At 37.4% G+C, this 27,580-nt stretch overlaps 1 protein-coding gene across 1 annotated transcript; it reads left to right on the forward strand.

Moving 5' to 3' along the window:
• Positions 1-1,254: 1,254 nt before the first annotated feature.
• Positions 1,255-27,051, forward strand: LOC106940320 (BMP/retinoic acid-inducible neural-specific protein 3-like; the record flags this gene model as incomplete). Its single annotated transcript, XM_015023040.1, has 4 exons — positions 1,255-1,923; positions 2,171-2,478; positions 23,372-23,562; positions 26,805-27,051. Coding segments are annotated over exons 2-4 (692 nt in total), but the record flags the coding sequence as incomplete, so codon positions are not given.
• Between the last annotated feature and the right edge of the window lie 529 nt (positions 27,052-27,580).

Consider the following 27,580-nt stretch of genomic DNA (forward strand, 5'->3'; position numbering starts at 1 on the left):
CACACCAGTATTCTACATATCGGGAAAAGCATATTCTACTCTTGCGCACCAACGCTCTCAAACTGATGAAAGATTTATTTGAAATTGTAAATATGACGCGTGGGACTTTGCTTACACTCTGCTTATATGAGTTTTGGGACTCTGAAATCTGTGGTGTTCCAAGAACTGCCTAAAATGCTGTGTGAAGCCATCCAGGTAATGAGCCATGACACTATCCACTATGTTTTATTCAAAACTTAAGAACAAGCAGTGTGTTTGGGGACAAAACAAGACCTGGTCAACCACCGATGCAGTGTAAAAATAAGAGGAATCAAATTCCCTGTATTCAGAAACAGCACTACAGACTAGAGATAGCCTTTTCCTATTAGTTGTCCTTCACAAGTCCTCATTGCTGCAAGGCAGGGTCAGAGGAAAAAGGCACCCAATCCCAGGACGTGATGATGAAACCGTGACAAATCAACTCATTCTTTCACTTCAGATTTTGCAAGTCGCTGCGCCACGGGATTTCAGCCTCTCTTTGAGTTTAGAAGCTGGCGAATCTGGAGACTCAATGGTGTTCATTTCTCTAATCCAATCCCTGTATAAAACCTCCCTTTGAACGTCTGCGGAGAAGCTGAAAGGCAGCACACATCCTTCCCTCGGTTCGCCTGCTCTCTGCCTCTCTGATCCACGCTCGGTGTCCGACGCACAGGCGCTCGAATAGAGCAGATCTAATTAAGTTTGCTGATGGTGAAAGTGATGATTATTCTGGAGCATATAGAGAGGAGGGACGACCAGGGCATGGAAGATAACGAGAACAACTTCGGAGTGTGTGCGCGTGCGGGGGTGGGGTTATTGCACTACGGTCATTCTCCCTTATAATCGTCCTCGTGAAGAGTGAAGATAAAGAGTGCCACCTTTCTTAACGGCGATATCCAACTAACTTAATTTTAACTATATTTTTTATATATATATGAAATAACATCAGTTTTAACAACTACTACTTCATATACACTTCTTTTGTATGTTTTCTAAAGCAATGCCACTATAAATTATTTCTTAGTAATGACCTACATTTCTCAAGAAAGGCAGCTATAATCCAGAACTTAATTTATAGCACTAACGTCTTTTTAATTTGCTCTAATAATTTTTTACTTGCATTCCAAACAGACAAGATATTTATCCCCATATTTCCTCCCTGCATGTATTCTGTTAATGCAGACTGCAGGTGCCCTCCATCGGTTTTCTAAAACTAAGCACCCAGTTTACCGTTAACTGACCATCCCCGCATCCTGCCTGCCACCCTCACTTCTGAGCGCCTCCTACTCTCACTTCCTCCAGTTACGTCCCAGCCAACCGGGAGTATTCTCGCTGCTGGAATACATTAAATTGCAGCGGTGTGGGTAGAGCGCGCCCTGAATGCCATTCACACATCCCGCGCGCAGGGGAGCTCGGTCACCGTCAGAATCATCGGCGGATCTCCGTGCGCTCTGCGTGCGCCCCGAGCGCACTAGAACCGTCTCCAATCAAACACTGCACGAGTTAGAGGACGGCTGCTTACCCCGCTTCAGTGGACTTTGCTCATTTGTTCATTAGGAAGACGCGTTAAAATAATTAGCACACCTGGAAGAGCCGAGTCTCTTAAGTCTCACATCAGCGACTCACTTGGAGAGGACTCACAGAAGCCTCGCTTCTGACCGTCTTGGGAGGTTTTCAGCTGGAAACATAACGCATTTTTTTTAAGGGAGGAGGAGATCAGGCTTCAGCTGTTTAGTTCAACTTGCGCAGTCTTTTTTTCTTCTTTTTTTCGTTTTTTTGCGCGCAACCTTTCTCCAATGCCCCCCGGTGTATGCGCACAGCAGAACAGAACTTCACGATCCTATGAGGGGATTTTGCGGAGATTGATTCCGAGCAGTCACGGACCAAAAAGACTTACAGAATAAGGTAAGGACACAACAGCTGAAGTACGAAAAGTGATTGCAGACGAGAATATGTTTAGTCTTAAGCGAAACAATAATTTATCTTAACAGTATGGATTGTATAATCGCATTCAAAAGTGGTTATTCATTTATTTTTGTCACTTATATATTCAAGGCAAAAATAAAAAAAGTAGTGTTTCTCTCTCTCTTTTTTTTGTTTTTTTCTTTCCTCGGTGTGATCTCGCTCTTCCTTTCTGTCTGTCCTCCAACAGGACTCATTAGGAGTGCAAGGAGAATGAAGAGTCACCGGGGCCGGGGCAAACACCATGAGTGGCCCGTGGACCTCCACTAGACTGACGGCCCTCATGTTTCTATGGAAGTGGTTGACATTAAGCCTGCTCCTAAGCTGGTTGTCAGGGGGGGCCAGTGCCGCGGACTCTGCCGGCGCTGGCTTCAGTGGCTCAAATGGACCCCTGGGCTGGCTCCTGTCGGAGAAGGGTCCTTTTCACAACTCGCAGGAGTTTGTTGATTTCACAGAGCGCTACCAGCAGGGATTCACCACCAAGTACAAAATATACAGGTAAGAGTTTGGAGATCTGAACTCTTTAAAAATATTTTGTGAAACGTTGTCCTGCATCCAAAAAGGAATAAGGTCTGTGCAGTTACTTTGGCTTCTTTTGTAGCCTTCCCTTGGGGAGGGGAGGTGGGGGGGGGGAGGTTGTTCAGCAAAGCATAGGCAAGAGATGACACTATGCTTTTCTTTTCACCACAAAAGATGCAGATTTAGTAGGTGGCAAACAGAGGGATGAGGGACTGAGAAGATTACTCAGTGGAGTTTTGCATACAAATGAAAGCTCTGCGTGCCTTCTGCATAGATCTAAGCTTCTCTCCGTGCTGCTGCTCGCTTCCTTTTTAGTAGGTAGCAGAGGCATATGGTTGGAGTCTGATACAAACTCTAAATGGTGCATATCAGTGGAAACTTAAAGTAGAGATACCACAGGAGGGTTAGAACAAAGCAGTGGGATGTTACAGATATCTAACTGAGCCTGTTGATGTGTGACAGTGGGTAGACCAAGTGGCTTTAGAAGTGTGTGTGGTGATTGTGTGCGAAGACCCAGTGGGTTATTGTTTGAAAGCTGTATTCAATGCATTGTGGCATTTTCTGTTTGGACCAGAGCACGGTTTAGAATGCAACGAGGCTTATTCACGTGTAAACTCATAAAATGTAAATTATGGTGAGTTGAATATTTCTTTCGTGTAAATGATTCAAAACAATTTCCAAAAAATAATAAAGGATTGTAAATTGTCAGATTGTTCAAGAATTCATATTTTACCATCTCAAACCTCGTCCAAAGTTAAAAGGAAATGTTCAGGACAGCAGAATATAAAACGAGCTGCATAAACTATAAAATGGAAATACCCCAATCAGTGGGCCTGATATCAGAACAGACATTTTATTTCCTTGATTGACAGATCAGATAGTTGAGATGGAATTTTATTTCCGTATCTACTAACAAAAGAACAGCTAAGAATATTGACATTTTTGGTGTATAAACACATAAATTAAAAGCATAATCCTTTGTAAATAAAAGTTTCAAAAAACCAGGATGGTATCTCCCCTGTACTGTTGTAATTAAAAGCATTTGCTTGTAAATAAGGGGGTGGGGGGGGGACACTACATTTTTGTCTCTTCTATGTGTTTTAGTTCTTAGGAGAAATTGAAATCTGAACGTCTTATTTCAAAGAAAACCTGAAAACTGGTTTTGACCAGTAAAAAGCCTGAACTGTGTATCTCTGCTGTGAATTTACTTTTGAGCGTTCAAATATAATAAGACAGTTAACACACTTGATGTGTTTGTCCCCATAGCCTTTTTTCTTCTGAGGAGAGAAAGACATCTGAGGCATTTAAACATCATCCCTGAAACCCAGACTGATTAAATCCTTTTAGGCTGGTGGTTCAGCAAACATCTGTGGCAGTCAGTGTGACCTACACACAGTGCATACTGTATCTGAAAGGGCACAATCGTGTTTGTCATTGTGGGTCCTGTTGCTCTGAGGGATGCGCGTTTGTATATAAAAACATTTAGTTAAAAAAAAAAAAATCACTACGTAAAGGTTGAGAAATTCCTCTGATCTGCTGAACTCCCCCTCCCTGGAAAAAGCTTGTCATTTCAAATTAGCCCGAACCAAATGATGGTTTTCTTATTATACTAAAGTTCTAGCGTGCTGTTTACCCACCGACAATTTTCATCAGCGGATGCTGTGCAAGTTGATTGAGCATGACTGGCTCGGCATACTTGAGTGTCTGGACTCGTGGCTGTATGTGCAAGGTAAGTGTTTTGATGATCCGTGATGAGGGTGTCGCCACTGTTCAGGAGGAGGACTGTTGCCAGCTGAACAGAGACTTGACTGACACTGGCATTTAGCAGCTGACAGGGGCAACAATGCCAGGCAAAGAAAGAGAATGTAGCTCTGTTTGCTTCTCTACATCCATCATTTCCTCCCCTCTTCCATCTCCGCTGGGGTCCCCTTTTTGTTTTGTAGAACGTCTTCATACCTTGTTGCCCCCCCTCCTTACTTTTGCATTTTGCACCTCAGCCAGGACATGAAAAGCTGACAGATATTAGCATACATTAGTTAAATGGATGCACAAGATTAACTGATTTACATAACAGGAAACCAGATGTATTTTCTCATGACTTTTATTTGAAAAGCCAAGATGAAAGCTTTCCTAAGGACAAAAATAAGTGGAAATGTAAGCCTCATAAGTCTACAGTTGTCTTGTCCCTTAGGTTTTCTCTGGCCTTTGGAGTTTTCTGTTAAAAAATTAAAGAAAACTCTTTCTAATTACAGCAAACTGCATTTGAAGTTAAAGTGAAAAGGTTAAATATTATATTGTTGAAGTAAAAAGATAGTGTTCCCACGTTGTCATTTGCTTCCCACTGCTTTAAAAAGGCAAACCTTTTACAGCTTTAAATATCTTGCACTTTTAACACCAGGCTCCATCAGAAGGCATTCGACGACATTGACAAATTAAATGGGAGCAATCAGAGTTTTTTTTTTTTTTTGGTATTGTATGAGGGGTAATAATAGCCTTACAGTTTCAGAAAGAAAATTTGAGCCATCAAAGTATTTTAATGTTTTTCTTTTTCTTTTTCTTGGGCTTTCATAGTGAAGCAGTTGCTAACACTGCTTTCTTTCAGCAAGAAGGCCCAGAGCTCTGAATCCCTACTGGGAGCAGTGTAAAGTGTGGGTTTTCTCTTCCCACAGTCCAAAAACTTGCATGTTAGGCTAATTAGTTATGCTAAATTACCCTGGGTTGTGCCTGTGTGTGTGTGTGTGTGTGTTTGGTTGTGTGTGCTATGTTGTGTTGAGATGGACTGGCGTCTTGTCTTGAGTGTACCCTGCTCCTCGCCCAATGTGACCGATGCAGAATGGCACCAAGCAGTGTAAAGTGTGCAAGCACTTAACTGGGTGCAAATGGGCGGTACGTTTGTTTTTTTCAGCAGTGTTGCACTTGTTGTATATACGATAAGCGTAGTTAATGCATTTTATACCATCACCACTATACATTTGAAATTCTGAAAATAAACCTGATTTTGCATTCAGCCTTTGAGAAAAGCAATCTTTACCATTTCTACACATTTTACCTGTAAGAAGAGAAACCAAATTACACATGTAGAGTAAGAAGTAGACCCTAGTAAACCCAGATCGACAGCAAGTTAATTCAAGAAAATATATTAGTAGCTAATCTATTTTCCGCTTTATTTGTATGTCTTACTCACATTTTCTATCTTTTCTCCCCCTTTGGCAAATGATTTCAAACCAATTCCTTTCCCCTGCTCATAAATATTCTCCAGAGCTCAGTTGGCCTTTCCCGTCAGGGGGCAGGTGAGAGGCAGTTGAGGATTAAGGAGAGATCCAGAGGAGTTAGAATATAAATGGGGGGGTCTTTATCCCCACCTGCTGGTCAGTCCCTTCACCGGAATAACCCAGGGAATTATCTCTTTCTGCTATTTTTTTTTTTGTTTTGTTTTGTTTTGTTTTTTGTTTTAACAAGTTCTGAATCTTCTTGGAGTCGTAATCAGAAGAGGAATGGCTACATCTTTTTACACTGGCAAACCGTCATTTGCTGCAAGGTATTAAGGGGAGATTTAATAGCTTAGAAATGTACAGCTCTCGGTTGCAGCGTAGCAATGTAAAGCACCTGAAAAGATGTGATTCTATAGCAAATCCTCTGAATGAAAGAAGTTTTATAAAAAACTATTATTCTTTTTAAGCTCTTAAGTGCAGTAATGGCACACATAGATGGATTCATTGAGTTCAAAAGCAGTGAAAAACAAGCACAGACGCACTTAACGGTATTGCTTCCGCTGTGACTGCAGTAAAATCCACCTGTATGTCAGACATAATGGGGTTTTTAAAAAAAGCTATTCATTCATTCTTTTTTTCTGAACTGTGGGTTACAAACCTCCAAACTGCTTTGTTGCTTTTATTTCCCATTGAATGCAGCCAACCGCTACCTTGTGTCCTTGTCAAGCAGACGTACTTGGGTACATTGGGAAACACACAGCTGAAGCAGTTAATACAAATTTAGATTGTCCGTATAATTTGTACCGAGAGCATGGGGCTGAATTAGAGATATTTTCTCGAACCCGATGCCAACAAAACAGAAAACTGGATGTGAAATGAAGAAAAGCATATTTCATTTAATGATTTAGGAGCTGGTGATGTTGTGAAACCATCTCCGCTTGCGAGAAGTTCTTACCCCATAATTTCTTGGGTGCAGTGGAGCCATATGAGGACAAAGTAGCATATTAGTCAAAATGTCAGCACCTCCCTTCTTCTTCTTCATGGGCCATAATTTTTAAATCACGCCTCATCTCTTTTGTTTTCTCCTCTCTTTTCCCTTGTCAGCCCACTGGCGATTACATTGACTTCATTTGATGTAAGGAGATGTCTCTTGTAATTATGGTCTGATTAGTGTTTCAATTATACAGGCATGTTTGTGGAGAGGTTGGGCTGCTGAGGCATGATTTCACAACACCTGTCATTTTGTGTTGCCTGTTGTACTTTATCTACCTCCTGTTTATTGCTTTCCCATGGAATTGTGAATGCTTTAGATGAGAAGGCACATTTAAAACAGATTATGAAATGGGATGGAATAAATGGGCATGGAGCTGCAATGAAAAAGCAATGAAGAGAACAGAGAGGGAAGAAGAATACTAGAGAAAAGCGATTAAGAAATGCAATACCGTAATGCACAGCAATGCTGCTCGATAAACCATTTAGAGTATAGATCTGCACAAATTCATATTTCATATTTAAGGCTGAAGAATAAAATCTTACTTTTAAATTATGTGTAATTAACATAAATATGTAATGGATCACAATGAGACTTGGTGCATTTACATGTTTAATTTTGTTGTGATCTATGAGACATGCTGCGAGTTTCTATGCATTCCTAAATTAACTTTGTGAATGCTTGGGAGTCAATGCATCACAAGACATTTTGCTGTTGGGGCGGCGGTACATCAGAGATTTGTTTTGACTGCTACCACGGAGACTAGCAGTAATAAAGAAAAATACTACAACAGCCAAGATAAAAAGTTTTGCTGTGCCACCCATGGCAGTTTACATTAAATTCAAATCCATCCAAAGCCATATAAATATGTGGCTCTCTAAAACACAAACTAAGGTTATCTTGTGTGGATAATGAATATTTATTTATAGAATTTAATGGTAATCAAATAAATGTGATTTTTATCAGTTAATTATTATGACTTATGACAGTCAAAGGCATTTTGCTATTTTTTTACACTAATGCTGGACTTTTTTCACATTTTGTCATGTTACAGCCACAAATTTCAACATATTTTATTGACATTTAATGTTTGTAAGACAAAGTAGTACATAATTGTGATTTGGAAAGAGAACATCTCACGGTTATCTTTTTATCAATAATTAAAAAAAAGAACCCTTCAGATTCTTTTTTTTTTATTTTACTGATATGAATCTGAATGGTGTGGCATGCATTTGTTTTCAGCCTGTCTGAATCAGTGTTTATTTGGAACCACTTTTCACTGCAAATACGACAGCCACAGTGTTTTGGGGCATGCTTTTCCCAGCTAGAAGAGCAACTACAGATAGAAGAGTTTGCCCAATATTTTTTTTTTGTAAAATAGCTGTAGCTCAATCTGATCAGATGAGAGCCTTCTCCAAACAATATTTTTTTATTTTCTCAGCTGGATTTATGTTTGGACTTTGACACTTACAGCACAGTCTGGGCTTTCTCTCCTTGACTTGGATTGTCTCTAGTAGGTTTTCTTCCAGGCCAATCAGCGAACAGAATGGAAGGTTGTGAACAATGATGTTGATTTCTAAGCTGTTTTAGAATTAGAGTCTACCTGCAGTTTTTGCATTGAGCAATGAATATGGAGGAAATGAATGAAGCTATTCAGTCCTTGTTGGCCACGCTTCAAAACATTGAATTACCATTAACTACTGCCTTGTTCGGCACAGTTCATCTCTCTTCCCAGTGGAAGATGGCTGTTTACAGTGAAGGCAATTCCCAGTAAGCGCAGGCAAACATTTGTGACTGGATAAAATTGAAAACCTCAGCACAATCCACTCCTCCAGGAGGCAGTTATTTCTCAACAGCTAATATACCAGGCACTCTGTATGAAGAAAATAGCATGAAGAAAGGGTTGGTTTTCACCAGGTTAGTGTAACTCAGTTTTTCTTCTAAATAATTAAACTGTAACTCTGATTGATTATTTGGAGTCAATGTCCTGGAGGCAGGAGAGATTCCTCATATCTCTCTGGTCTCTTTCAGCCATTAACAGACTTTTATAATTGTCCAGCTTCTCTGTACTTACTAATAAAAGGCATTCCCCTAGCATGGCACTGCCACTACCATTCCTCTAAGTGCATATAGGGTGTTCTGAGTGATGTCCATTGTCAGTGTTTCGTCACAGGTAGGGTTTTGCATTTAGGAGAAAAATATTTTTTGACTGACTAGACCACCTTTCATATGTCTTTTTACTTTCTTCCTTGTACATGGCTTGTGATGGACTAGGAACTCACATAAATTATGTTCTGGCCAAATTTCCACAAAGGACAGATTTGTGTACTGTGAGTTCTCAAATCTTTCTCATGAGATGTTAAACTTTACATCTCATGATGAGATGCCTCTTCACAGTCAGAGTTACACTTGAACCATACTCTTTTAATTTTGGATGATGGATTTGAGCTGCAACATGAGTGGTTTAAAACTTGTTTTTAAACCGGAGTATTTATTTCAGCATTTACTTCAGTATTTCTGTAACTCTTCTGATTAACTTTTTGGAACTTTTTCTTCCTCCCCGGTTAAAAGTGGAGGAAGAAAAAGGTCTACGGTCTTATTGAATTGTTTAACATTTGATTAAAAAAAAAAAAAAAAAAAAAACATATTTGTTTTAATAATGCTGCAAAACTTTAACTTGCTTCACTGTTTCACAATAATGTAGGTATAGTTTAATTTGGAACAACAAACTGTGTCAAAATGCGTTTGAGCCTTTTAAATGTCCTCCAGATTCAATGGAGAGGCTCTCTAGTGTTACTATAACTAAAGCGAATGAAACGTTTGTTGTGCTTTCAGTCTGTTGCAACAGATTTGGTGGAGTTCCAGGTGACAAGAGGTTCAATAAAACACTTTGAACTGGCTGATTGTTATGAGGCAATTATTTATTACCTAAGCCTAAAATTGGCAGCAGTAAAAATGTCACAGTCTGTAGATAGATCAGCTTCCTGCCATAGACTGAAAATACGTATTTTTAAGGTAATTACAGATTCCGCACTGACAGTAAGGAGTGTGCATGTCTGATCGTCTTGTCTGGTAGATTGCGATCCATGTATGATTAACTTCACCTCTGTACTTTTTCAGTAAAATTTAAGTGGATTAGAAAAAGGAACATGTAAGCAAGTGAGCAGATGCTAATCGATCTGTCACTTCAGCCCTTCTGTTATGGATTTCAACTTTCACAGTATTTTTTAAATTCTTCCAAGTGACTCATTAATAGTTGTTCAGTTTGACCTTCGTTGTTTAACTATTTCGTTGACTGAATTACAAGCTTCTTTTTATCTCACAAGATAGAATAGCCCAAGACTTATGAGGGATTAAACTAACCAAATCTGATGGAAAGGAATTAATTTGAATGCGTCTTTCTTTGGATGTATGTAAAGGTGTTGAGAGTATAGTGAAATATTTCTTGTCAGAAGACTGGAAAAGCTACGAAAAACCTTGCAAATGTGAGTTTTTAATCTGTTATTTATGCTTCTTTAAATTCAGAACACAGCTTTGCACCACTTATTTTTCACACTTCAGACATGGGTTTGCAGAATGAATGATTGACCTTCAGTACAACAATCTTGCATGCTGTTTCCAAAGACAGAATAGATGTTATTTTATATTTCTTCACATATACACTGTTCCAAGAGCAGCTGGTTTACCGAGAGAAGAGATCCAGTGGACAGTGGCTTTCCATAGTTTCATGTTTGGAGGTTTAGGACAAAGCCAGAGAAGATTGTTCCTCTGGATCGCCAGCAGCAATGGCAGTGACAGGGAATTCATTCTGTGCAGGGCTTATGGTTTCTGACAAGTGGGTGATGAGGGAGTTATCAGGGCCAGAGGTTCATGAAAGTAGTCCTTATGAAAGAGAGATTCGTAGCAAATTAATTTATAAACAGAGACTGCGGGATACCATGAAGAGACACCTATGTTACCTACTTCATTCAATTCTATTATTTTTATTTATTTTTACTTCTTCCCATTCACTGTCCTTTTTCTTATTTACATTCTGTTGGAATTAGAGGGGGTAATTGAGGTTCATGCTCTTCACATTTAGAACTCACCTCGGCCCAGCAGTGCTGCCAGATTGAAAAAAAAAAGAATCTGATAACAGCTGTGCTACAGGAAAACAAGTGAACAAATAAACACATGGTAAACACTTAAACAAAAAAATAATCTAAGACAAAAAAAGAAAACTCTTAAGCTGGTAAAGATGATGAGTGAAGTTTTACCAAACATGGAAAACAGTTGCAATGCGATGTCCAGCAGATTGGAATTTATTCAACCAATGCAAGTACATTCTGATTCATGTATGAAGAATTAGCACTGATGATTTGAAATTACACAGTAATGTGGGGAAGAATGCCAAATAAAGTTAATATATACCTGAAACACAACGGACTTAAATCTTTAACTTCTCATGATCTCTATTTAACTTGTATTTAAATTTTGGAATAAACCAAAACAAAACATCACCATCCGTCCGAGTACAAATATTATGAGCAGGATTAGCGTTTTTTTTGTTTTTTTTTTTTGTTTATTTGTTTAGGTCATTTCAGTTTTAGAGTTAGGATTTTAAGTATCAGAAACCTTCTTTACTTTATTTCGATCTTTAAAGTAAGGATGAACTCAGCAGACAACCTGAATATGTTGAACCTGCTTCATAGCTTATGGCCCCTGCTGAGACTGCCAGTCTCTTTTCAACATATTTTGACAAAATGCAGAAAAGAAGAGGTTTTAATATTTTGCGTGAAACAATTTTGTCAAATTGTTTCTGTTTTCTAAACTTAATCTATCCTTTCATTGTGTTTGCATTTATTTCAGTTTCTTCCCAATCAAAATGACGGCAGTATGTCCTGTGTTTTTCTTCTTTTTTCTTTACTATTTTTATCATTCTTGGCTACTCTATTAACATAATGCATGGAAAATAAATCCATTGTGCGCTGTAAAATGCGATAGATGTAATATAAACACATTTAACCAAGGTTTATCATGATTTTTTTTAACTTTAATTGTCAAGATGTTAAATATACCTTTCGAGAAGTAATTGGCTGAATAAGAAACATTTATCCAGTTCTCAAGTCGTTATTTACTTAGATTCAGTGTTGACAGCAAGTGCAGTTGGAAAGAACCACAGAATCTCTAACTATAGCACATTATTGTCTTTGTTCTCTCTCTCTGTTATAATTGTATTTCATTTGAGACCTTATACAGGAAAGGCCGTAAAGAACAGTTTTACTGCACCTGCTTAGCTACAAAAACAAAAAAGGAATGCAAAAATAAAAGAACATTTACATTTCATAAAATGCTTGGAATAAGAGTACATTTTATTTCAACCACTAATTGTTGCCACGCAGATATAAGCATAATGTTGCATTACTCCAAGTATCAATTTAAAGCAGAATGACTTGTTTGTTGACTTGTCAATTTGCCTCTCTCGTGAATTACTCCTACAGAATTTGGCAGTAAAAGTGTTTTAAACATCTATTATTCAAGAACACAGAAGCGTCTTACAGAAAATGTTTTTTTTTTTTTTTTTTTTTTGTCGTGTGCTTAAAATAAACTGGTCAGAGCTTGAGGGTGTAATTATAATTTTTGAAGACTTAACATGTTTTGCCTGTTGTTGACAGAAACAAACATGAAGTCTTGAAAAGAGGGATTTACTGTTACTGTTGACTCATGTGTGCATTGCTCTCTTTGTGTTTGCACGTGTGTGTGTGTGAGGTTAACTGTGTGTATTGATAGTGCCCATCTCCCATTAGGAAAACAATTACATTCCAGGCATCCTATGTTTTGTGCACAGTGATCAATCTCTTGTCAACAGTATCGTGATCAATTCCAGAACAAAAGAGCTTAGCAGCTTTCCTCTCAGTAAACAGAGAGAATCTTGCAGCTTTGAACCACCACTTGTTCTAGGGCAGCGATGATATTTGCGTTACCAACAAATCAGTACCATATTTTAAAATAAAACTCCTTACTTATGTTACATTAAACTTTTTTTTTTCCCCACTTTGTAGAGTTACATAATGTCACAACAATGACCTTTGCTTGAACTTCCTCAACAATCTTGTCAGAAGCTCAAATAAAAAGAAAATCCTATGTGGAAATCCATCTGTGTGCTTTTGTACAACCTTATAAAAAAGCTTGGTAAAGCTGAACTGGAAAACATACCAGGTAACACTTTATTTGATGGGGTGTGTATAAGACTGACATGACACTGTCATAAACATGACATTACCAAATATGAAATATTAAAAAAATGTTTCAACTGGTAAAATGATGTTATGTTTGAGGGGGGAAAAAACAACAAAAAAACAAGTGAGCAGATATTTTTATTATTTTGACGAGGATTTACTCTCACTGCATTCTTCGAAGATCTTCGCTAAAAAGAAAATACACGTGAATGCACACAGGATTAACAAGATTAAACTGTTAAAACTCGAGGGAATGGAGGACGTAGCAGCAGTTCCACATTAGGTGTAGAGTATGAGTAACCAGTTTGAAGTGTATGAATATAAAGGTCTCAATGGGCAGCTGTAGCATGAAATTTAGATGCAAAAATGTAAATTGATTTCTGTGAAATGTCTCTACATATTTTGCGTCTGTAAATCCACACTCTTCAATACATGTAAGTATTTTTAGCTCAGTTGCGCTACAGCGATGCACTCAGAGAAATGCATTTTTCACTTCAGCCTCACAGGGCTAGTGTTATGCTGTTGTCAATGATTTGCTCCAAAGAGAAAGAAAAGTAAATAGCCAGACAAAAAGTGACATGTCAATAGCATATTAGGGTAGACTTTGGTGTTCCTGAGCGATAAATTATCCTATTATGTCATATGACAAAAAGGGACAATTCTTCTTACACTGTTTTACTTAGAAACAATACTCACAGTTTTTACTGCTACCCGAAACCTGACCTTGAATTTTCCATTTTCCGCAGTGAGCTTGCAACTCCGATTTAAATGTGTGTTTTCTTTTATTGCTGTCAGGGTGCACACATTGCGGTCATTGCGGTCACAAAAATCCTAGCTGCACATGAAAGTCTGCATAAACTCCTGACAGACCCTATTGTGCAGGTACAGATGGTGAAATTTACATTACACAAACTTTGTGGCAGCACACCTAGTCGAGCAGACAGAGATATATCATTGAGTTAGAATCATAAGTGAACATCCTCTGGAATTTATAATTCAGTCTAACCTAAAAAGATGCTTTTTTCCCCTGTCTGAAAAAAAAGGTATTGGGAAATAAAAATTAAAAGTGGAAGGGATTTAGCGTAAAGCACTGATAGAGAAAATCTTTCATCTAAAATAACCATATGAAAACATTTGCATTTTACCTTGAATCTGTGCTCTGTGTCCGTTCAGTGTGGCAGGCACTCCAACTGCGGATTTAGTTCACTTTACAACTTGCGGCAAATATGAAGCAGTGTCAGATATTTTTTGTTAAAACCCTGCAGTTCAGCTGCTGCTATGATAGAAGTCTGAGTGTCAGACAAATTGAGTTTTACCACAGCTGCCTCCTTTCCTTCGTTCCGTCCTCCTCTCAATTGTCACTGTCAAGATTTGATCATATCATGCTTTCACAGTGTGTTGTGTTCAAATCCCTGTATGATTTTTAAAATCACACTGCGAATGCTGTTCATGAATGAAGGTTATGCGGAACGGGAGATGAATAGACGGATTGAGGTCTCGACTACAGCAATGAAGGTCCTGCTCCATTTTTTTAAGGTAAAAAAATGGAGCTGATCCAAAAACTAAGCTCTTGATTTGCTAGATTATTTACATTCCATCATTCACCTATAGTTATAATGTAGATCAGCCGACCCTAAGTCTTAACTTTTGAAGAATTTGTTAACCATTTCAGCAATTATGCTATTGAGAGCTGTGGCTCACCGGGCACAGTGGTAAGCTACATTGTGGTTGTCCTTCAACACAAATGCCAGCAATTTGATCCACAAGTTAAAGAGCCTCTGGGAAAAGCGCTGAACCCAACATTGTCGCTGACATTCTAATCAGTGCATAATTGCAGGATGAAAGTTTTGACTTTATAGAGTTTAATGCATATTATTACAGAAGTGGGGAGTGGGAAGTGTGTGTGTGTGTGTGTGTGTGTGTGTGTGACCTTGTTTTTGATACAGTGCAAGGGCCATTTTCCTAATGCATATTATGTTGTAAGAACTGACTGCTGCTAATGGGCCCCATCAGGAGCACAAGAAGAAGTGCTGTTTGGACTCCTTTACTCCAACTCCTTTAGAAAACCTGCGTGTTTGTTTGGATATTTTTTTCCCCAGATAAATAAAAATTTCATTTAAAAAGTTTTTGTTTTGTTTTGTTTATTTCCACTCATGCCTAATGTTAAAATTTGTTTGATTAATTGAAAACAACAAAGCCCCAACGGAAGAAATTTCTGAGGGAACAAATACATTTTCACAGCGATTATGCAAAAAATTAAATATCCAATTATTTTTGACTGACTTTACATGATTGCTGGATTAAAGTCATGTATTTGAGTGATATTGCATAACATTCTGTAAAATAAATGTCGATACTGAACATGACATTTATGCATATGTACATTTATATATTTTGGTAGCCTATTACAATAGCAACATGGGGTTAGCGGACGCTAGCCCCTTTGCTAAACTTAGCTAATTTCTGCCTTGAAAACCATTGTTGGAATTTCTGCTCTGGCCTTTCATTATGGAGCTTGCATGTCTTTTTTTTTCTCTATGCATGCAAAGGTTTACTCTGGGCAATCAAATTTACTTACACAGTCCACAAACATGTCTACTAGGTTAATGGAGAATCTAAATTGCTCTGTGTGCATGTGTGTGCGTGTGTGTCTCAATGATTGTTTGTCTCTTCATTGAGCCTGCAGCTGGTTAGCTTTTCAGGGTGCATGCCGCCTCTTGTCCATTGGCAACTGGAGATAATCACCAACCCCCTAATGTCCATCTACCTGCCTAATATAATCAGGAATTGAATGACTTTATGGATATTTTTATGTTAAGAAATGAAATCTAAAAGAATTAGAAATACAACAAAAATAAAATGGTATGTTCAATTGGCAGCAACTCTAATAAGCATATGCAATATGTTCTTACTCTACTACTGTGATATTATTACTATTATTATTATTATTATTATTATTATTATTATTATTATTATTATTATTATTATTATTATTACTATTAATAATAATTATTGTTATTATTACCATTATTACTATTATGATGATGATGTAGTTTTTCATAATAGTATTGATGTGCAAATAGTATTCAATAAAATTCATGCAGTTATGATGTAAGGGTTTTGAATTGCTAAAAGAAATTCTCCAATAGCCATATGTGGATTTTATTTAAAGTTAACAGGAATGGTTTAGAGTGTGCTTCTTAAAAAAAAAAAATCAGATTTAAGGTGTTTGACATGGATTCTTTAAAAATATAAAAGGCTTGAAAACTTAAAAAAATGAGTGAGAGCGACTCAGTTGCCTTGTCGACAGAACCGCTCAGTAGGTTTTATAGGATTATTACAAATTAATGATCTGATGTTTGTTTGAAGTTGTTTTGATAAACTCCTGGTGGCCATTCTGTAAAGCATTCCCAACCAATGACTCTTCCCTGGATCATTACACACTTTGTTTTCCTCAGTGATGATCTTGCATCCTTTCCCACTGCAGTTTGTCTCTGTGGTGGGCTGATGACTAAAAGATTCAGACAGAGATTCCATTTTCTTTTCCACCCTCTCAACTATTTTCTCATTTCTCTCCTAAAATCTGTTTAGTTGAGAGAGAACCATCAGCAGTATTAGTTTAAAAGCTTGACAGATGCTATACTGAAGGCACCTTTTAAGAAATGCTTCCTTGATGTCTTGATTGTTAAGATTTCCTCTTAATCTGAGTAAGAAAAGCTCTTTGCGTTTTTATTTTTCTAAATATGCTGGTTTCAAATATGCATATTGGTTGAATGAAAGGTAATTGCTGTTAAACAATAAAAATTTCAAAAGAAGGTTAATGCTGGAAATAGATAATTTATAAGTAGGTGAGAACTGCTTGCTTTAAATGTTCTCCAAATCCCACTTTAGTTTTCCTATTAAATGAAGCAGGATTGACTTGTCTTTGTATGCCCTAATCTCTTTGGAGAGCTCCTTGAAATACTTTTGTGTCCACTTCAGTCAGCTGTTTTCCAAAGTGGGTTATTGTGCTATGTACTATTTTGAGCTATTACTGCTGAACAACAAAGCACATACATTCATTTAGAGCATTTATTTTAATTAAAGAATATTATGCATAGTATCCAGTTTTTTAAGGATTATTTCATTGATTTTCTGGAATAGTTTATGAGACATGGATCATGACTGAAAGAATGATAACCTCAATAGAAGCAGCAGAAATAGATTTTCTCCTTTGGGTGGAAGGGCTCATGTTTGAAGATAGGATGGGGAGTTAGTTCATCTGGTGGAAGCCCAGAGTGGAGCAGCTACTCCTTCACATCAAAAGCAGCCAGTTCAAGTTGTCTGTGCGTCTTATCGGGATCCCTCATGGAGGACAGCCCATGTAATACCCAAACTGACCTGGAGGGATAATATATTAATTCTGGTTTGGGGAAACCTTAGGAAAACAAGAAGTACCACAGGTCAGTCTGGGGGATCCTAACTCCAACCGTTTCTTGGATTGGAAGAGAAAGATAAATGAATGTATGAATAGATATTTAGTACTCCTGAATTAGCTGGAAAATGTTAGGCTTAGTGACTTTTTTGTTTGTTTGTTTTTGAATGGTGCATGTATAACTTTCCACAATTTTCTCTTTGGTATCCCCTGCTATCTGAATCAAACTTTAAATCCCAGATTTTCTTCTCAAGAGCAATGATCCAGACATAATCGTGGCAAATTTATTACACACCATATGTGTGAAACAGTGAAGAAATGAGCATTGGAAGAAAACACTCTGATGATAATCAGCTCTCTGTTGGAGACAGTGCATGATTTGAATAGTCAGAACACCTGTGAAGACAAGTCAAGCTCTTTTAGCTTTGCTTTTCGCTTTCGCTCTCAGTGACAGTCAAATATTCTTGAGGAAAGAATAAGTGAAAATGTAGCTTGCCATTTTTAGCACAGAAAGGACAGAAAAAGAACTGTGAGGCGATGCAATGTCAGCCTAATTATCGAGGAGGATTCTGAGAATAAAAATATATCTTCACTTATAAAGATGCATTGTTGAAAAAAAAGGCTCTCTGGGAGATGAGCACCAGCACATAAGGCAGCGCTGCATCATCAGACACTTCTAAAATAAATGAATACATGAACAGATGATGATTACAGAAGATGATGATTAAAACTCATTTCTAGTACATTTTCTGAGAAACCAAGAATCATTAAAGACTGGATTTGTTTGAATGACATTCTCCCCTTTTAAGAGTATTTTTCTCAGTGATATAGTCTCCCGTTTTTTTTTTTTGAAAGAAATAGAAGTTAGTTGCTCATTTCATCAAAGATAGCTTTTAAAAAAATCTGGAATATATTTATTCAGCTCAATATTTAATATTAGTCATCCATATTCCAAAACATCAGAACACAAATAGTTTTTGAAGTGACCTGCTCAGTATTTAAGATCACAACATGATTCAGATTTTACAAAAGCTCTGAAATAGCCCTTTACTCAACCTAGTAAAAATATCCTAAGCGTAGTTGGTCACTTCAAATTATACAGTCTCAAAAAAAATGGTGAAAAGTGCGCTATAGGCTTCTGGGAAATCAATCTGGCTGCTCGACTGTCCATCCGTCCAATAAACGTTAGTATTCATAAATCAATGTTTGTGTAAATTGTTGAATAAAGTCAATTATTTTCATATAGAAATGTATGTATAAGAGTAACTTGTACGTACATTGGATGTATAATTTAAACAACTTATTCTGGCGCTCTGAAAATGTCATTACAAAATCTTTTAACATTTCAGATGCGTTTTGATGCATAAACACCAATCCCTAGAGTGATGTTTATGTGATTTTTTGTTTCATGGAAGTGAGAATAACTTTTAGAAATATGATTTAGAGTAATAACGTTGAAGTACACGGAAAAACTGCCTCTTTCAGAAATTAGTCTAGTTTCACTTTTCAGATATTCAACTGAACCATGGGGTTTGTTTTCAATCTCTTTTCCTTTTCTTAGTCATTTGAACACATCAGGGGAAGATTGCATAAAAAAAAGAAGAAAGCACTGTCTTTGCTTCCCCTACTTAGATACTAAACTGAGCATAGCCTTCACAGTAGTGCTCAGACGCAAGTTTCAACTGCATCAGCAGGCTATTCAGTGTGTTGATTCCCTGATTTGCTATGTTGGGCACTGAGAAGAGCCCTCGGGCAGCTTGTGCTCAGTGATGGATCTGAGACAGCTGTGCTATGACGAACAGAACGAAAGGTATAACTCCTGTGCTCTGATCATAGCCCCTGTAGCTTTGGCATCTGCTCTATAACTCTTCTTTTACCTGGCACTGCACTGACTTTCTCAGAGGGGGGCTTGACAGTAAGAGATGAACGTGGGGGTTGGGGTCTTCTACGCAGATATGGGTGAAACAGATAAATCTGCATGTGTTTCAGTCACTCGATGCCTCACTGAAAACAGTGAATGACGATACAAACTTTCCACGAAATGCAGGACCTGCTATGCATTTGCGTATGTGTCCAATGATGCTGTAGTGGAATTTATAAAAATCTATGTATGTGTGAGTCCAAGCTGGGACACCATTCATAAATGTCCATCACAGTCACACAGTGTGCTGATCACAGCTAAACTCTCCCCTTTTATCCATACGCTGCTCCTCTCTTTAGCTGGCCCCAGCGGATGGACACAAACACTAATGGCTGCTCGTTAAAGAGAGACACCGACATGAAAAAGGCCTTAATGAGCTGTTTTCTCTTTGTAGTTTTCTTTGGGGGGAGGCATTGTTATTGGTGAGGAATTGATTGGCAGCAGTCCCACACCCATGGGGGGTGTCATATTCTGGGAAACAGCAAAGTTTTTTCTGCTGCTTTGTTTGGATGTTTGCCGTTGGACGATGTGTCTGTGTGCATGTTTTTTTTTTTTTTTTTGTTTTGTTTGTTTTTTGTTCCATGAGTGACATTGAGTGTTTTCTGTGGAGTTTGGAGAGGAAAGAGTCAAAACAGATTTGTTTCTTTCGTGAAAATATGTAGCTATAAGAAAGACAAATATGATTTTACTGGTATGACTAGGTTGCAAGATGCTGGTTCCAACATGATGAACAAGAAGCGAAGGGATGGTGAGATTTGGCACTACTACAGAACATGAGTTTCAGTTATGAGATAAATGAAACTCGTGTTCTTAGATCATTAACCTCTGAGAAAGTTCCTCAGTCCCAAAGTGTGAGGAAGAACCCTGAATGCAGCAGACGGACAGCTGTGAGCTCTCTGTTGCATGAGCTGTTTTGGACATGAAAAGTGCCCCTCTGAATAGGTTGTGTGGGGTATGGTTATGCATTTGTTAAAATATTGTGTCTGCGAAAATTTAAATATGTTCACAAGTCACAACATTTCAAATTTATTTGTCACAACTAGTGTTTTTTCAAGTATGACATCACCTCTTTTTATTTGGCTCTATTTTTTTTAACAAAGTAAAATAAACAAGGTTGAAAAATGGTTATTAAAATATTTTGTCATAGATTACTTAACATTGCACATTGTGTATTAGTATTCTTGACTGTATCTGTCTTAGATTGCAATTATTTAGCTTAAATTAGTTGGTCATTGTTCAGTTTTTGTGTTATCTTTGTTTTTTGCTATCTGACTAATGATGATGAACAGCTGACTTACATGAATTGCTTTTCCTTACGAATGCATGGCTGTATACGGGTCATGGAATATTGGTGGTCTTTACTGCCCTTGAATGTCCACTTTAATGGTGTCAAGAAACTAATGAAGCTCAAGAGCCAAATGTTTGATAAGAACTGGTGAAAAGACAAGACTTCACAGGAGAATGAATGCTAGATTTGAAGTTATTTGGCAGAAAAAGGCGAAATCTAATGCAAAGAATTGTATAGCATTCAAAAGCAAGAGATGTAGTAAAGCATCAGCATTTTGGATCTACAAAGCAGCTGCATAAAAATCTTTCTTAGCAAATAGTTTGTTTACAAAAGCATCTAATGGTTGTGTTTTGGCTTGTTGGGGGGATCCATTTATTTTCTACAGTTCGGATGGTCCATAGTTGTTCTGAATTAAAGACGTTTTGTTCCGATATTTTATCCAATGCGTGAGATGGACAATTATGAAATACAACAATAAACAATAAAGCCCCCTTCTGAAGGCAATCAAACAAATATTGATGATCATGGTAAGCACTTACGAAGGCTGGCCTTGTTTCAACACTAGCCATAAAAAAACACTCTTGCAGCTGTTGAATAAAGTAATGTATTGATTAACGTGATGTATTGTTTGAAAGAAGCAATAAGAGATAGGCGCAAGTTGGTCATTCTTTTTACTCTGAGGCTGAGATCACAGAGGTTTGCTTATTGAAAAAGAAATTGCTTATTGTTAAATAAAAAAAAATAGACAGAATCTCAGAACACTGCTAACAGGATGTCTGTATATTAAGATATGATGTTCCTGGTATGATGACTTGGCCATGAATTGTTTACATCCTACACATTTGCCTCATATGCAGTCATTGTGGAGACCTTTGCTCAATGATATTCAATTTTCCACGTGAAATTACATTTTGAAGTAAAATGTAAGCTGTGTCCCATTTGTATTCATGTATAAGGTCCAAACTGATTCATACCAACACGTTTCTTGTATTTGAGGGAAATATTAATATTTTGGAGTTGCCCGGACAGAGTCCTGACTTGATTCTGGTAGAGAGGGAGCAAACATATTACCGTAAAGGCAAAGAGGGCTTTCCGACAATGTTCCAATACATGGGCCTCTTTCAGATAAATTATGTAGACATGCAAAAAGCTGGCTGGCCATTTAAAAGGTATACTTGATTGCTGTAATTTGAATACATTTTTTTTTCTCCATTCATTAATTGAGACGGATTTAAAATTTTGGGTAACACTTTATTTGAAGGGGGTTGAATAAGACTGTCATGACACTTTCATTAACATGACATAACACCTGTCATGAACATGAATAAGCCTTCATGAATATTTATGGCTGTTGTCATAAAGTGTCATTCAGTAAATTATGACACTTTTAATACAAAGTTGACATGATTCAAAATGTCTTTGTTATGACAACTTGACATTAACCAAGAAATCATTACTGTTTAAACTTTACCTTTAATAACATAAAGTTACCTAATTTTTAAAGTGCAATCAGTAATACTTTTATAACAAATTTATATCAGTAATGATTTCTTGGTTAATGTCAAGTTGTCATATCAAAGAGATTTTGAATCATGTCAACTTTGTATTAAAAGTGTCATAATTTACCGAATGACGCTTTATGACAACAGTCATAAATATTCATGAAGGCTTATTCATGTTCATGACATGTGTTGTCATGTTTATGACAGTGTCATGACAGTCTTATTCACCCCCTTCAAATAAAGTGTTACCAAATTTTGAAATGCCATTTTTTTTATAGTGTAAAAAACCCCACAACTGATCATATCTGACCGATGCTCCTTTTACGTTGTTAAATTATTTTTCAGGTATCAAATATTAAACTTAATGGTTGAACAAAAATCATTTGTGAGCTAAATGTGGCAGGGTTATGAACAAATCTGAGCTCAATTTGTGCGAGCCTCTCCAACAAGGTTTCTATTTCTATAAAATTCCACCTTTTGAAAATGTGCAAAGAGGGAACACTTGGAAAGATGTGATATGTTATTTTCACGTCTTTGATCAAAAGCTAGGTCATCTTGCCAGAACCAATTCAAAGGTCAGGGATCTTTCTTCTGCTAGGCTGAAAGGACCATGTTTGTTACCGGCTGTATTTGAATAGTGCTAATCTACGCATCAAGAAGCAGCATTCAGTCTGCACTTGGATGATAAATGCAGTTGGCATACACCAGGGCCAGGCTGAATTTCAATAAACCACATATGAAGCCAGCTCAGTCCAAAAGAGGCCCCCCAAAAGCGGCAAGGCTCCATCCATGATTGCAGCCTTTTCCGACCACAATGCCTCAAAATCTGACTCAAGATGAGAAAGATAGAGCTATTATTTAAAATTGGTTCAAAACATTTTTTTTTCCACCATGGTGCAATCCAATTCCCTGAGTGGCAACTTGAAACTACATTGGATTGTTCATATAAAGTTGTAGCACATGAGATTCACTTAGAAGTCATCATATTTTACACCTTGCTAGATCGGCTCCTGAATGCAGGATTCAGTGTGATCAGCTTTCACCTGCTCATTTCAAAAGGAAAACAATACACACTGGACTCCTTCTCAGATAAGCACAAAATACTCTTCATTGTGTTTTTTTTTTTTTTTTGTTTCTTTTTTTACAAGAACGGCCTGTAACCATTGTAGCTTTTGTTTGTGATTTTAATAAAGAAAACTGTTTTGTGTACGCCTCCATCCGACATTTGCCTATAATCTCTCTCAAATCAGCCTCCATGCTGCATTCATAAAATGTGTGTGATGCATCCTTCACTCACACAGAGCATGCGTTTGTGTGATATTGCAGGGAATTTGGCCGTTGGAAGGTGAACAGCTTGGCCCTGGAGAGACAAGAAAACAATGGCTTTTCGTTGCCGCTGGACCCAGAGTTCCTCCAGACCATTAGGCAGCTGGGCAGGAGGCCCAGTCTCAGGGCCATCACTGACAACCTCATCAGGAAATACGGAACCCACTTCCTGCTCTCCGCAATGCTGGGAGGTAAATAAAACAAGACGGGTAGTGTTTTTCTTTGCTGTTGCCGACCTACCTTAACAGACGGGGAGAAGCAGATGGGGATTTTATATGGCTGAGACGCGGCAGAACTCCTCCTTTTTACACAGTTTTTAAAGAAATACAGTTTGATAATTTTATACGTTTCACCACTGCTTGAACTTGAGAAACTGACATAAACATGAAAACAAAGAAGCACAATACACACTAGATGGAAATTGCCAATTGAACTGGATAAAAAAGGTGAATAAATTACATTCATAGCAATTGATAGCATTGTCAGTTCCATTTCCTCTTCAACTTTAAGATAAATTATTTTACACAGAAAAAAAAAATCTTTTAAAAAATTATTTTAATTTCAAAATGCTACAATGGATAAACTGGAACAGTTTTCATTGTGTTCGTAGAAAGAAGAGATAGCTCGCCGGTGTGAAATTTCCTGGGCTCATATTTTGTTATTAAACATGCAAAACAAATGTCTTTGATGTTTCTGTTGAAATAAACTGCCACTGGATCCTTTCCAGAACAATAGATCCAAGTTGGCCAGAGTGCTGCAATGTTCAGCGCAGCGTCTGAGGCCATCGTGTGCATCGTCTCCTCCCTTTCGCTCCTCTGCTGACTCCTTTCATCCTTTCACATTTGTGCGGAAACTCTCAAATGATGAATACCAGCAGTATTAAAAAAAAAAAAAAAAGTAAATTGCAATGTTGCCCATTATCTGCTGGAAAATAAGAGAGATAAACAAATTCTGCCGCGTGACAAACGGCTCACAGCATCACCTCTGTCCTGTTTTACGGATCCCCTTTAGAAGTTTGTTAATATTTCAAAGTGACTTGTCAAAAAACATGGTGTGTGTTCTTGTGACTAAAAAGATGTTACCTCTAATTTCATTAAATATGTACAATACTAAACCTAATTCATAATACACAAGTCACATCCCTTTGTTATTGCCAGTTATGTGCCTTGCTGCAGGGTTTCTTCTCCAATGTGAATTCAGTTTCCAGTTCTTTAAAGGTAAATTATTGGGGCTGGAACTTTCAATGCTTGGGATTTTGATTAACTGTTGGAAAAGAAATGTGATTAAAAACCTGCATGGTGTAATAGTACTTTGGTATGTAAAACCATATACCATGTTTAATTAAATATATATGATTGGACGTAATTGCAGAGATAATGATCTGTGAAGCATTCATCCTTTAGCTGGTGGTGGGGGGAGAGTAGAGGCCAGTGGTCTACAATCACCATGTCACGTGACTAAAGTGAACTGATTAACAGGACTGTGCGTAGAGTTGAAATGTGCTTGTGAGAGTAATCTTCACAGACGATTTTACTCCAGACTCCACCAAATATGTGGTGGAGTGACACATCCTGACAAGGTGAAAAAACAAACAAAAAAAAAAAAAAAAAAACACTGGAACATATGTCAGTGTTGATAACTAGGATCAACTTAGACTTTGAGTCATATTTTACTGAAATTAACTGCATTAAAATGAACAAATTGGAACTGAATTGGATTATAAGAAATCAGCAACAAAACACAAACAAATGAAATAAAAAATAAGTACAAACATTTAAGCGTAAAAGATATGCAGAAGAAGATGCTATAATGATTATGTCCAAGCTCTGAACAATTTGCTCCCTAATTTTCAGGATCCAGTCCCAAAGAAAAGATTCTGGGATTTTTTTCTTTTCTCAATATAAATTCTGGAAACTTTTACATTTAACATTATTTGATAATTGTGAACGCTCCTTTATGTCACATCATCCCAGCACCTTTGACAAAGCAAAATTTTCTGACACCCAGAGAATAAAGTAGATCAAATGTTTGAAATCCTGCATATCCATCCAAATCTGCAAGCTCACAGCCGCCCTTTGCTGCTTGTGTTGCTTCATTTTCTGGCATAGAACCACCACTTGCAGATCAGTGGAACAGCATGAAGCTGCTGGCTTCAGTGTGCAGTTGTGTTTTTGCTTCATAAAGAGGATAATTTAGTTCCTACAAAACAAAAATAAATAAATAAGTCAGCGCTACAAAACTTCAAGTTGTCTTTGAAGAGCAAAGAAAAGTCTCATAATGAGCAACAAACAATTTTTCAAAAGAACTTTATAATACATATTTCAGGATGCAAAAAAAGTAATTTTTAAATACACAAGAGCACAACTGATAATTTCATAAAATAAATAAGTCAATCAGTTAGCCACATTTTGAAATAGGACATTTTTCCTCTGACTGAATATAGGCAAGTCAGACACACACACACACACACACACACACACACACACACACACACACACACACACACACACACACAAAGAAATCCTTTTTTTCCAATTCCTCTAAAAACAGTAAAATTAAGAAGTCCCACAATTTGGGCTTTTGAACTCTATCAACCAAAAGCATGCATTTGATGGTGTTTTTCTTGTTCATTAAAAATAAAGTACATAGCTGCCACTTCTCCTCTGCATCAGAAGGGAAACATATTGTGATTTCTTCATTTTAAATTTTACCCACAATTTCTACCTCTGTCAAAGAACCTGCAGGAAATTATACAATAATGTTTCCTAAAATCAGAAACGATCAAACTTAGCATCTTCAGGTTTCCCTATGGAAAGCTGAAACTGGTATCGGCCATGCAAATGCTACACTTCACATTTACAAGAGATTCTTCTACAAAGAAATGTGTGAAATAAGGAGAAATACCAAAACCACACTACAAACTCATGAGTAAAATCATATTTCATTAAATGCATACATGTTATTACACATGGAAATAGTATTTTAAATGAGAAGAACTGTTTTGCCGCAGACATGTTAACAATCAACTATCACCAATAATCTGGTGTCTCTGCAAACAAAAACCACTTTCCCCATAAAACCTAATCCCATTAGAACAGATTTTTTTCTATCGATCCTCCACTCCTTACACAATCTATTAATGCACTGTCCCCCAAGAGCTTTTGCTCATTTTTATTGAAAGACATGTTCCATAAAGTGTCTTGGTTTATGCATTTCAGCAGCACTTTTTACATTGACATTTAGGCTGAATTAAAATGAACACATTTGGATTTTAAGGTGTTCTCACACCCTGGTGTTTCTATTTCCGTATGACGGCCCGCTAGATGTGCTCAGGTTAGTTCATCTACATTAAAAACATTATGCGTTCAGAGGGTTATGACTCATAAAAGAATGAAGCTAGTGTATGTGTCACTGTCTGTGTCTGCGCCTGTAGGGGAAGAGTCCTTAATGATCTTTGTGGACAAGAGAAAGTTGAGTCGGACGTCTGAAGCCAGTGAATCCAACGGCACAGCTGTGACGCTGGAAGCTCTGCACCAGCTGGCTGCCTCCTACTTCATTGACAGAGAGAGCACCTTGCACAAGCTGCACCACATCCAGATCGCTTCCACTGCCATCAAGGTAAACGCTTTCTTCTCCACTGGGCTTCTCTTGAAGACAATAACACAATTAGTTTATGCCAGGTTTAAATTACACCCATTGTTGGATCTTTTTTTTTTTTTTTTAACTTGTGATTACAGTCTTTGAATGAAACCAGCTTCATAAGTAGCCTTTGTATTATTTGTACATGCTAGTGTGTTTCTTTATACATGCCAGCTAGTCAGAATCAGCTCCTTAATAAGAAGCACTGGAAATCATGACCAGTGTGAGGGCATGAGGTACTTTGTCACTAACACTACTATCAGCAAATGTACCTTTTTTTTTATTTATTTCATAAATTCACTTGTTTTTCTAGCCATTTGAGAGCAGTACTATAACTGTCTTTTTGTATTTAGCCAAAAAAACTTCTTGTGTAGGCTCGACTCTTTGAACAATTATATTTTAAACGATATCACCACTAACTTTCGTAGACTGACATTACTGTTATAAAGTTGATCAAAAATACAACAGGTTCTACATGTCACATTTTGAGTTATGCATATCACTAGACTGGTCAATAGTCATGCTTCTAATTGTGTCCCATCTCTTGAGGAAGAATCAAAACCAATTAAG

The sequence above is a fragment of the Poecilia latipinna genome, unplaced genomic scaffold (genome assembly GCF_001443285.1).
Source record: "Poecilia latipinna isolate Pla-1442-1.1 unplaced genomic scaffold, P_latipinna-1.0 Scaffold3179, whole genome shotgun sequence".
NCBI lineage: Eukaryota > Metazoa > Chordata > Actinopteri > Cyprinodontiformes > Poeciliidae > Poecilia > Poecilia latipinna.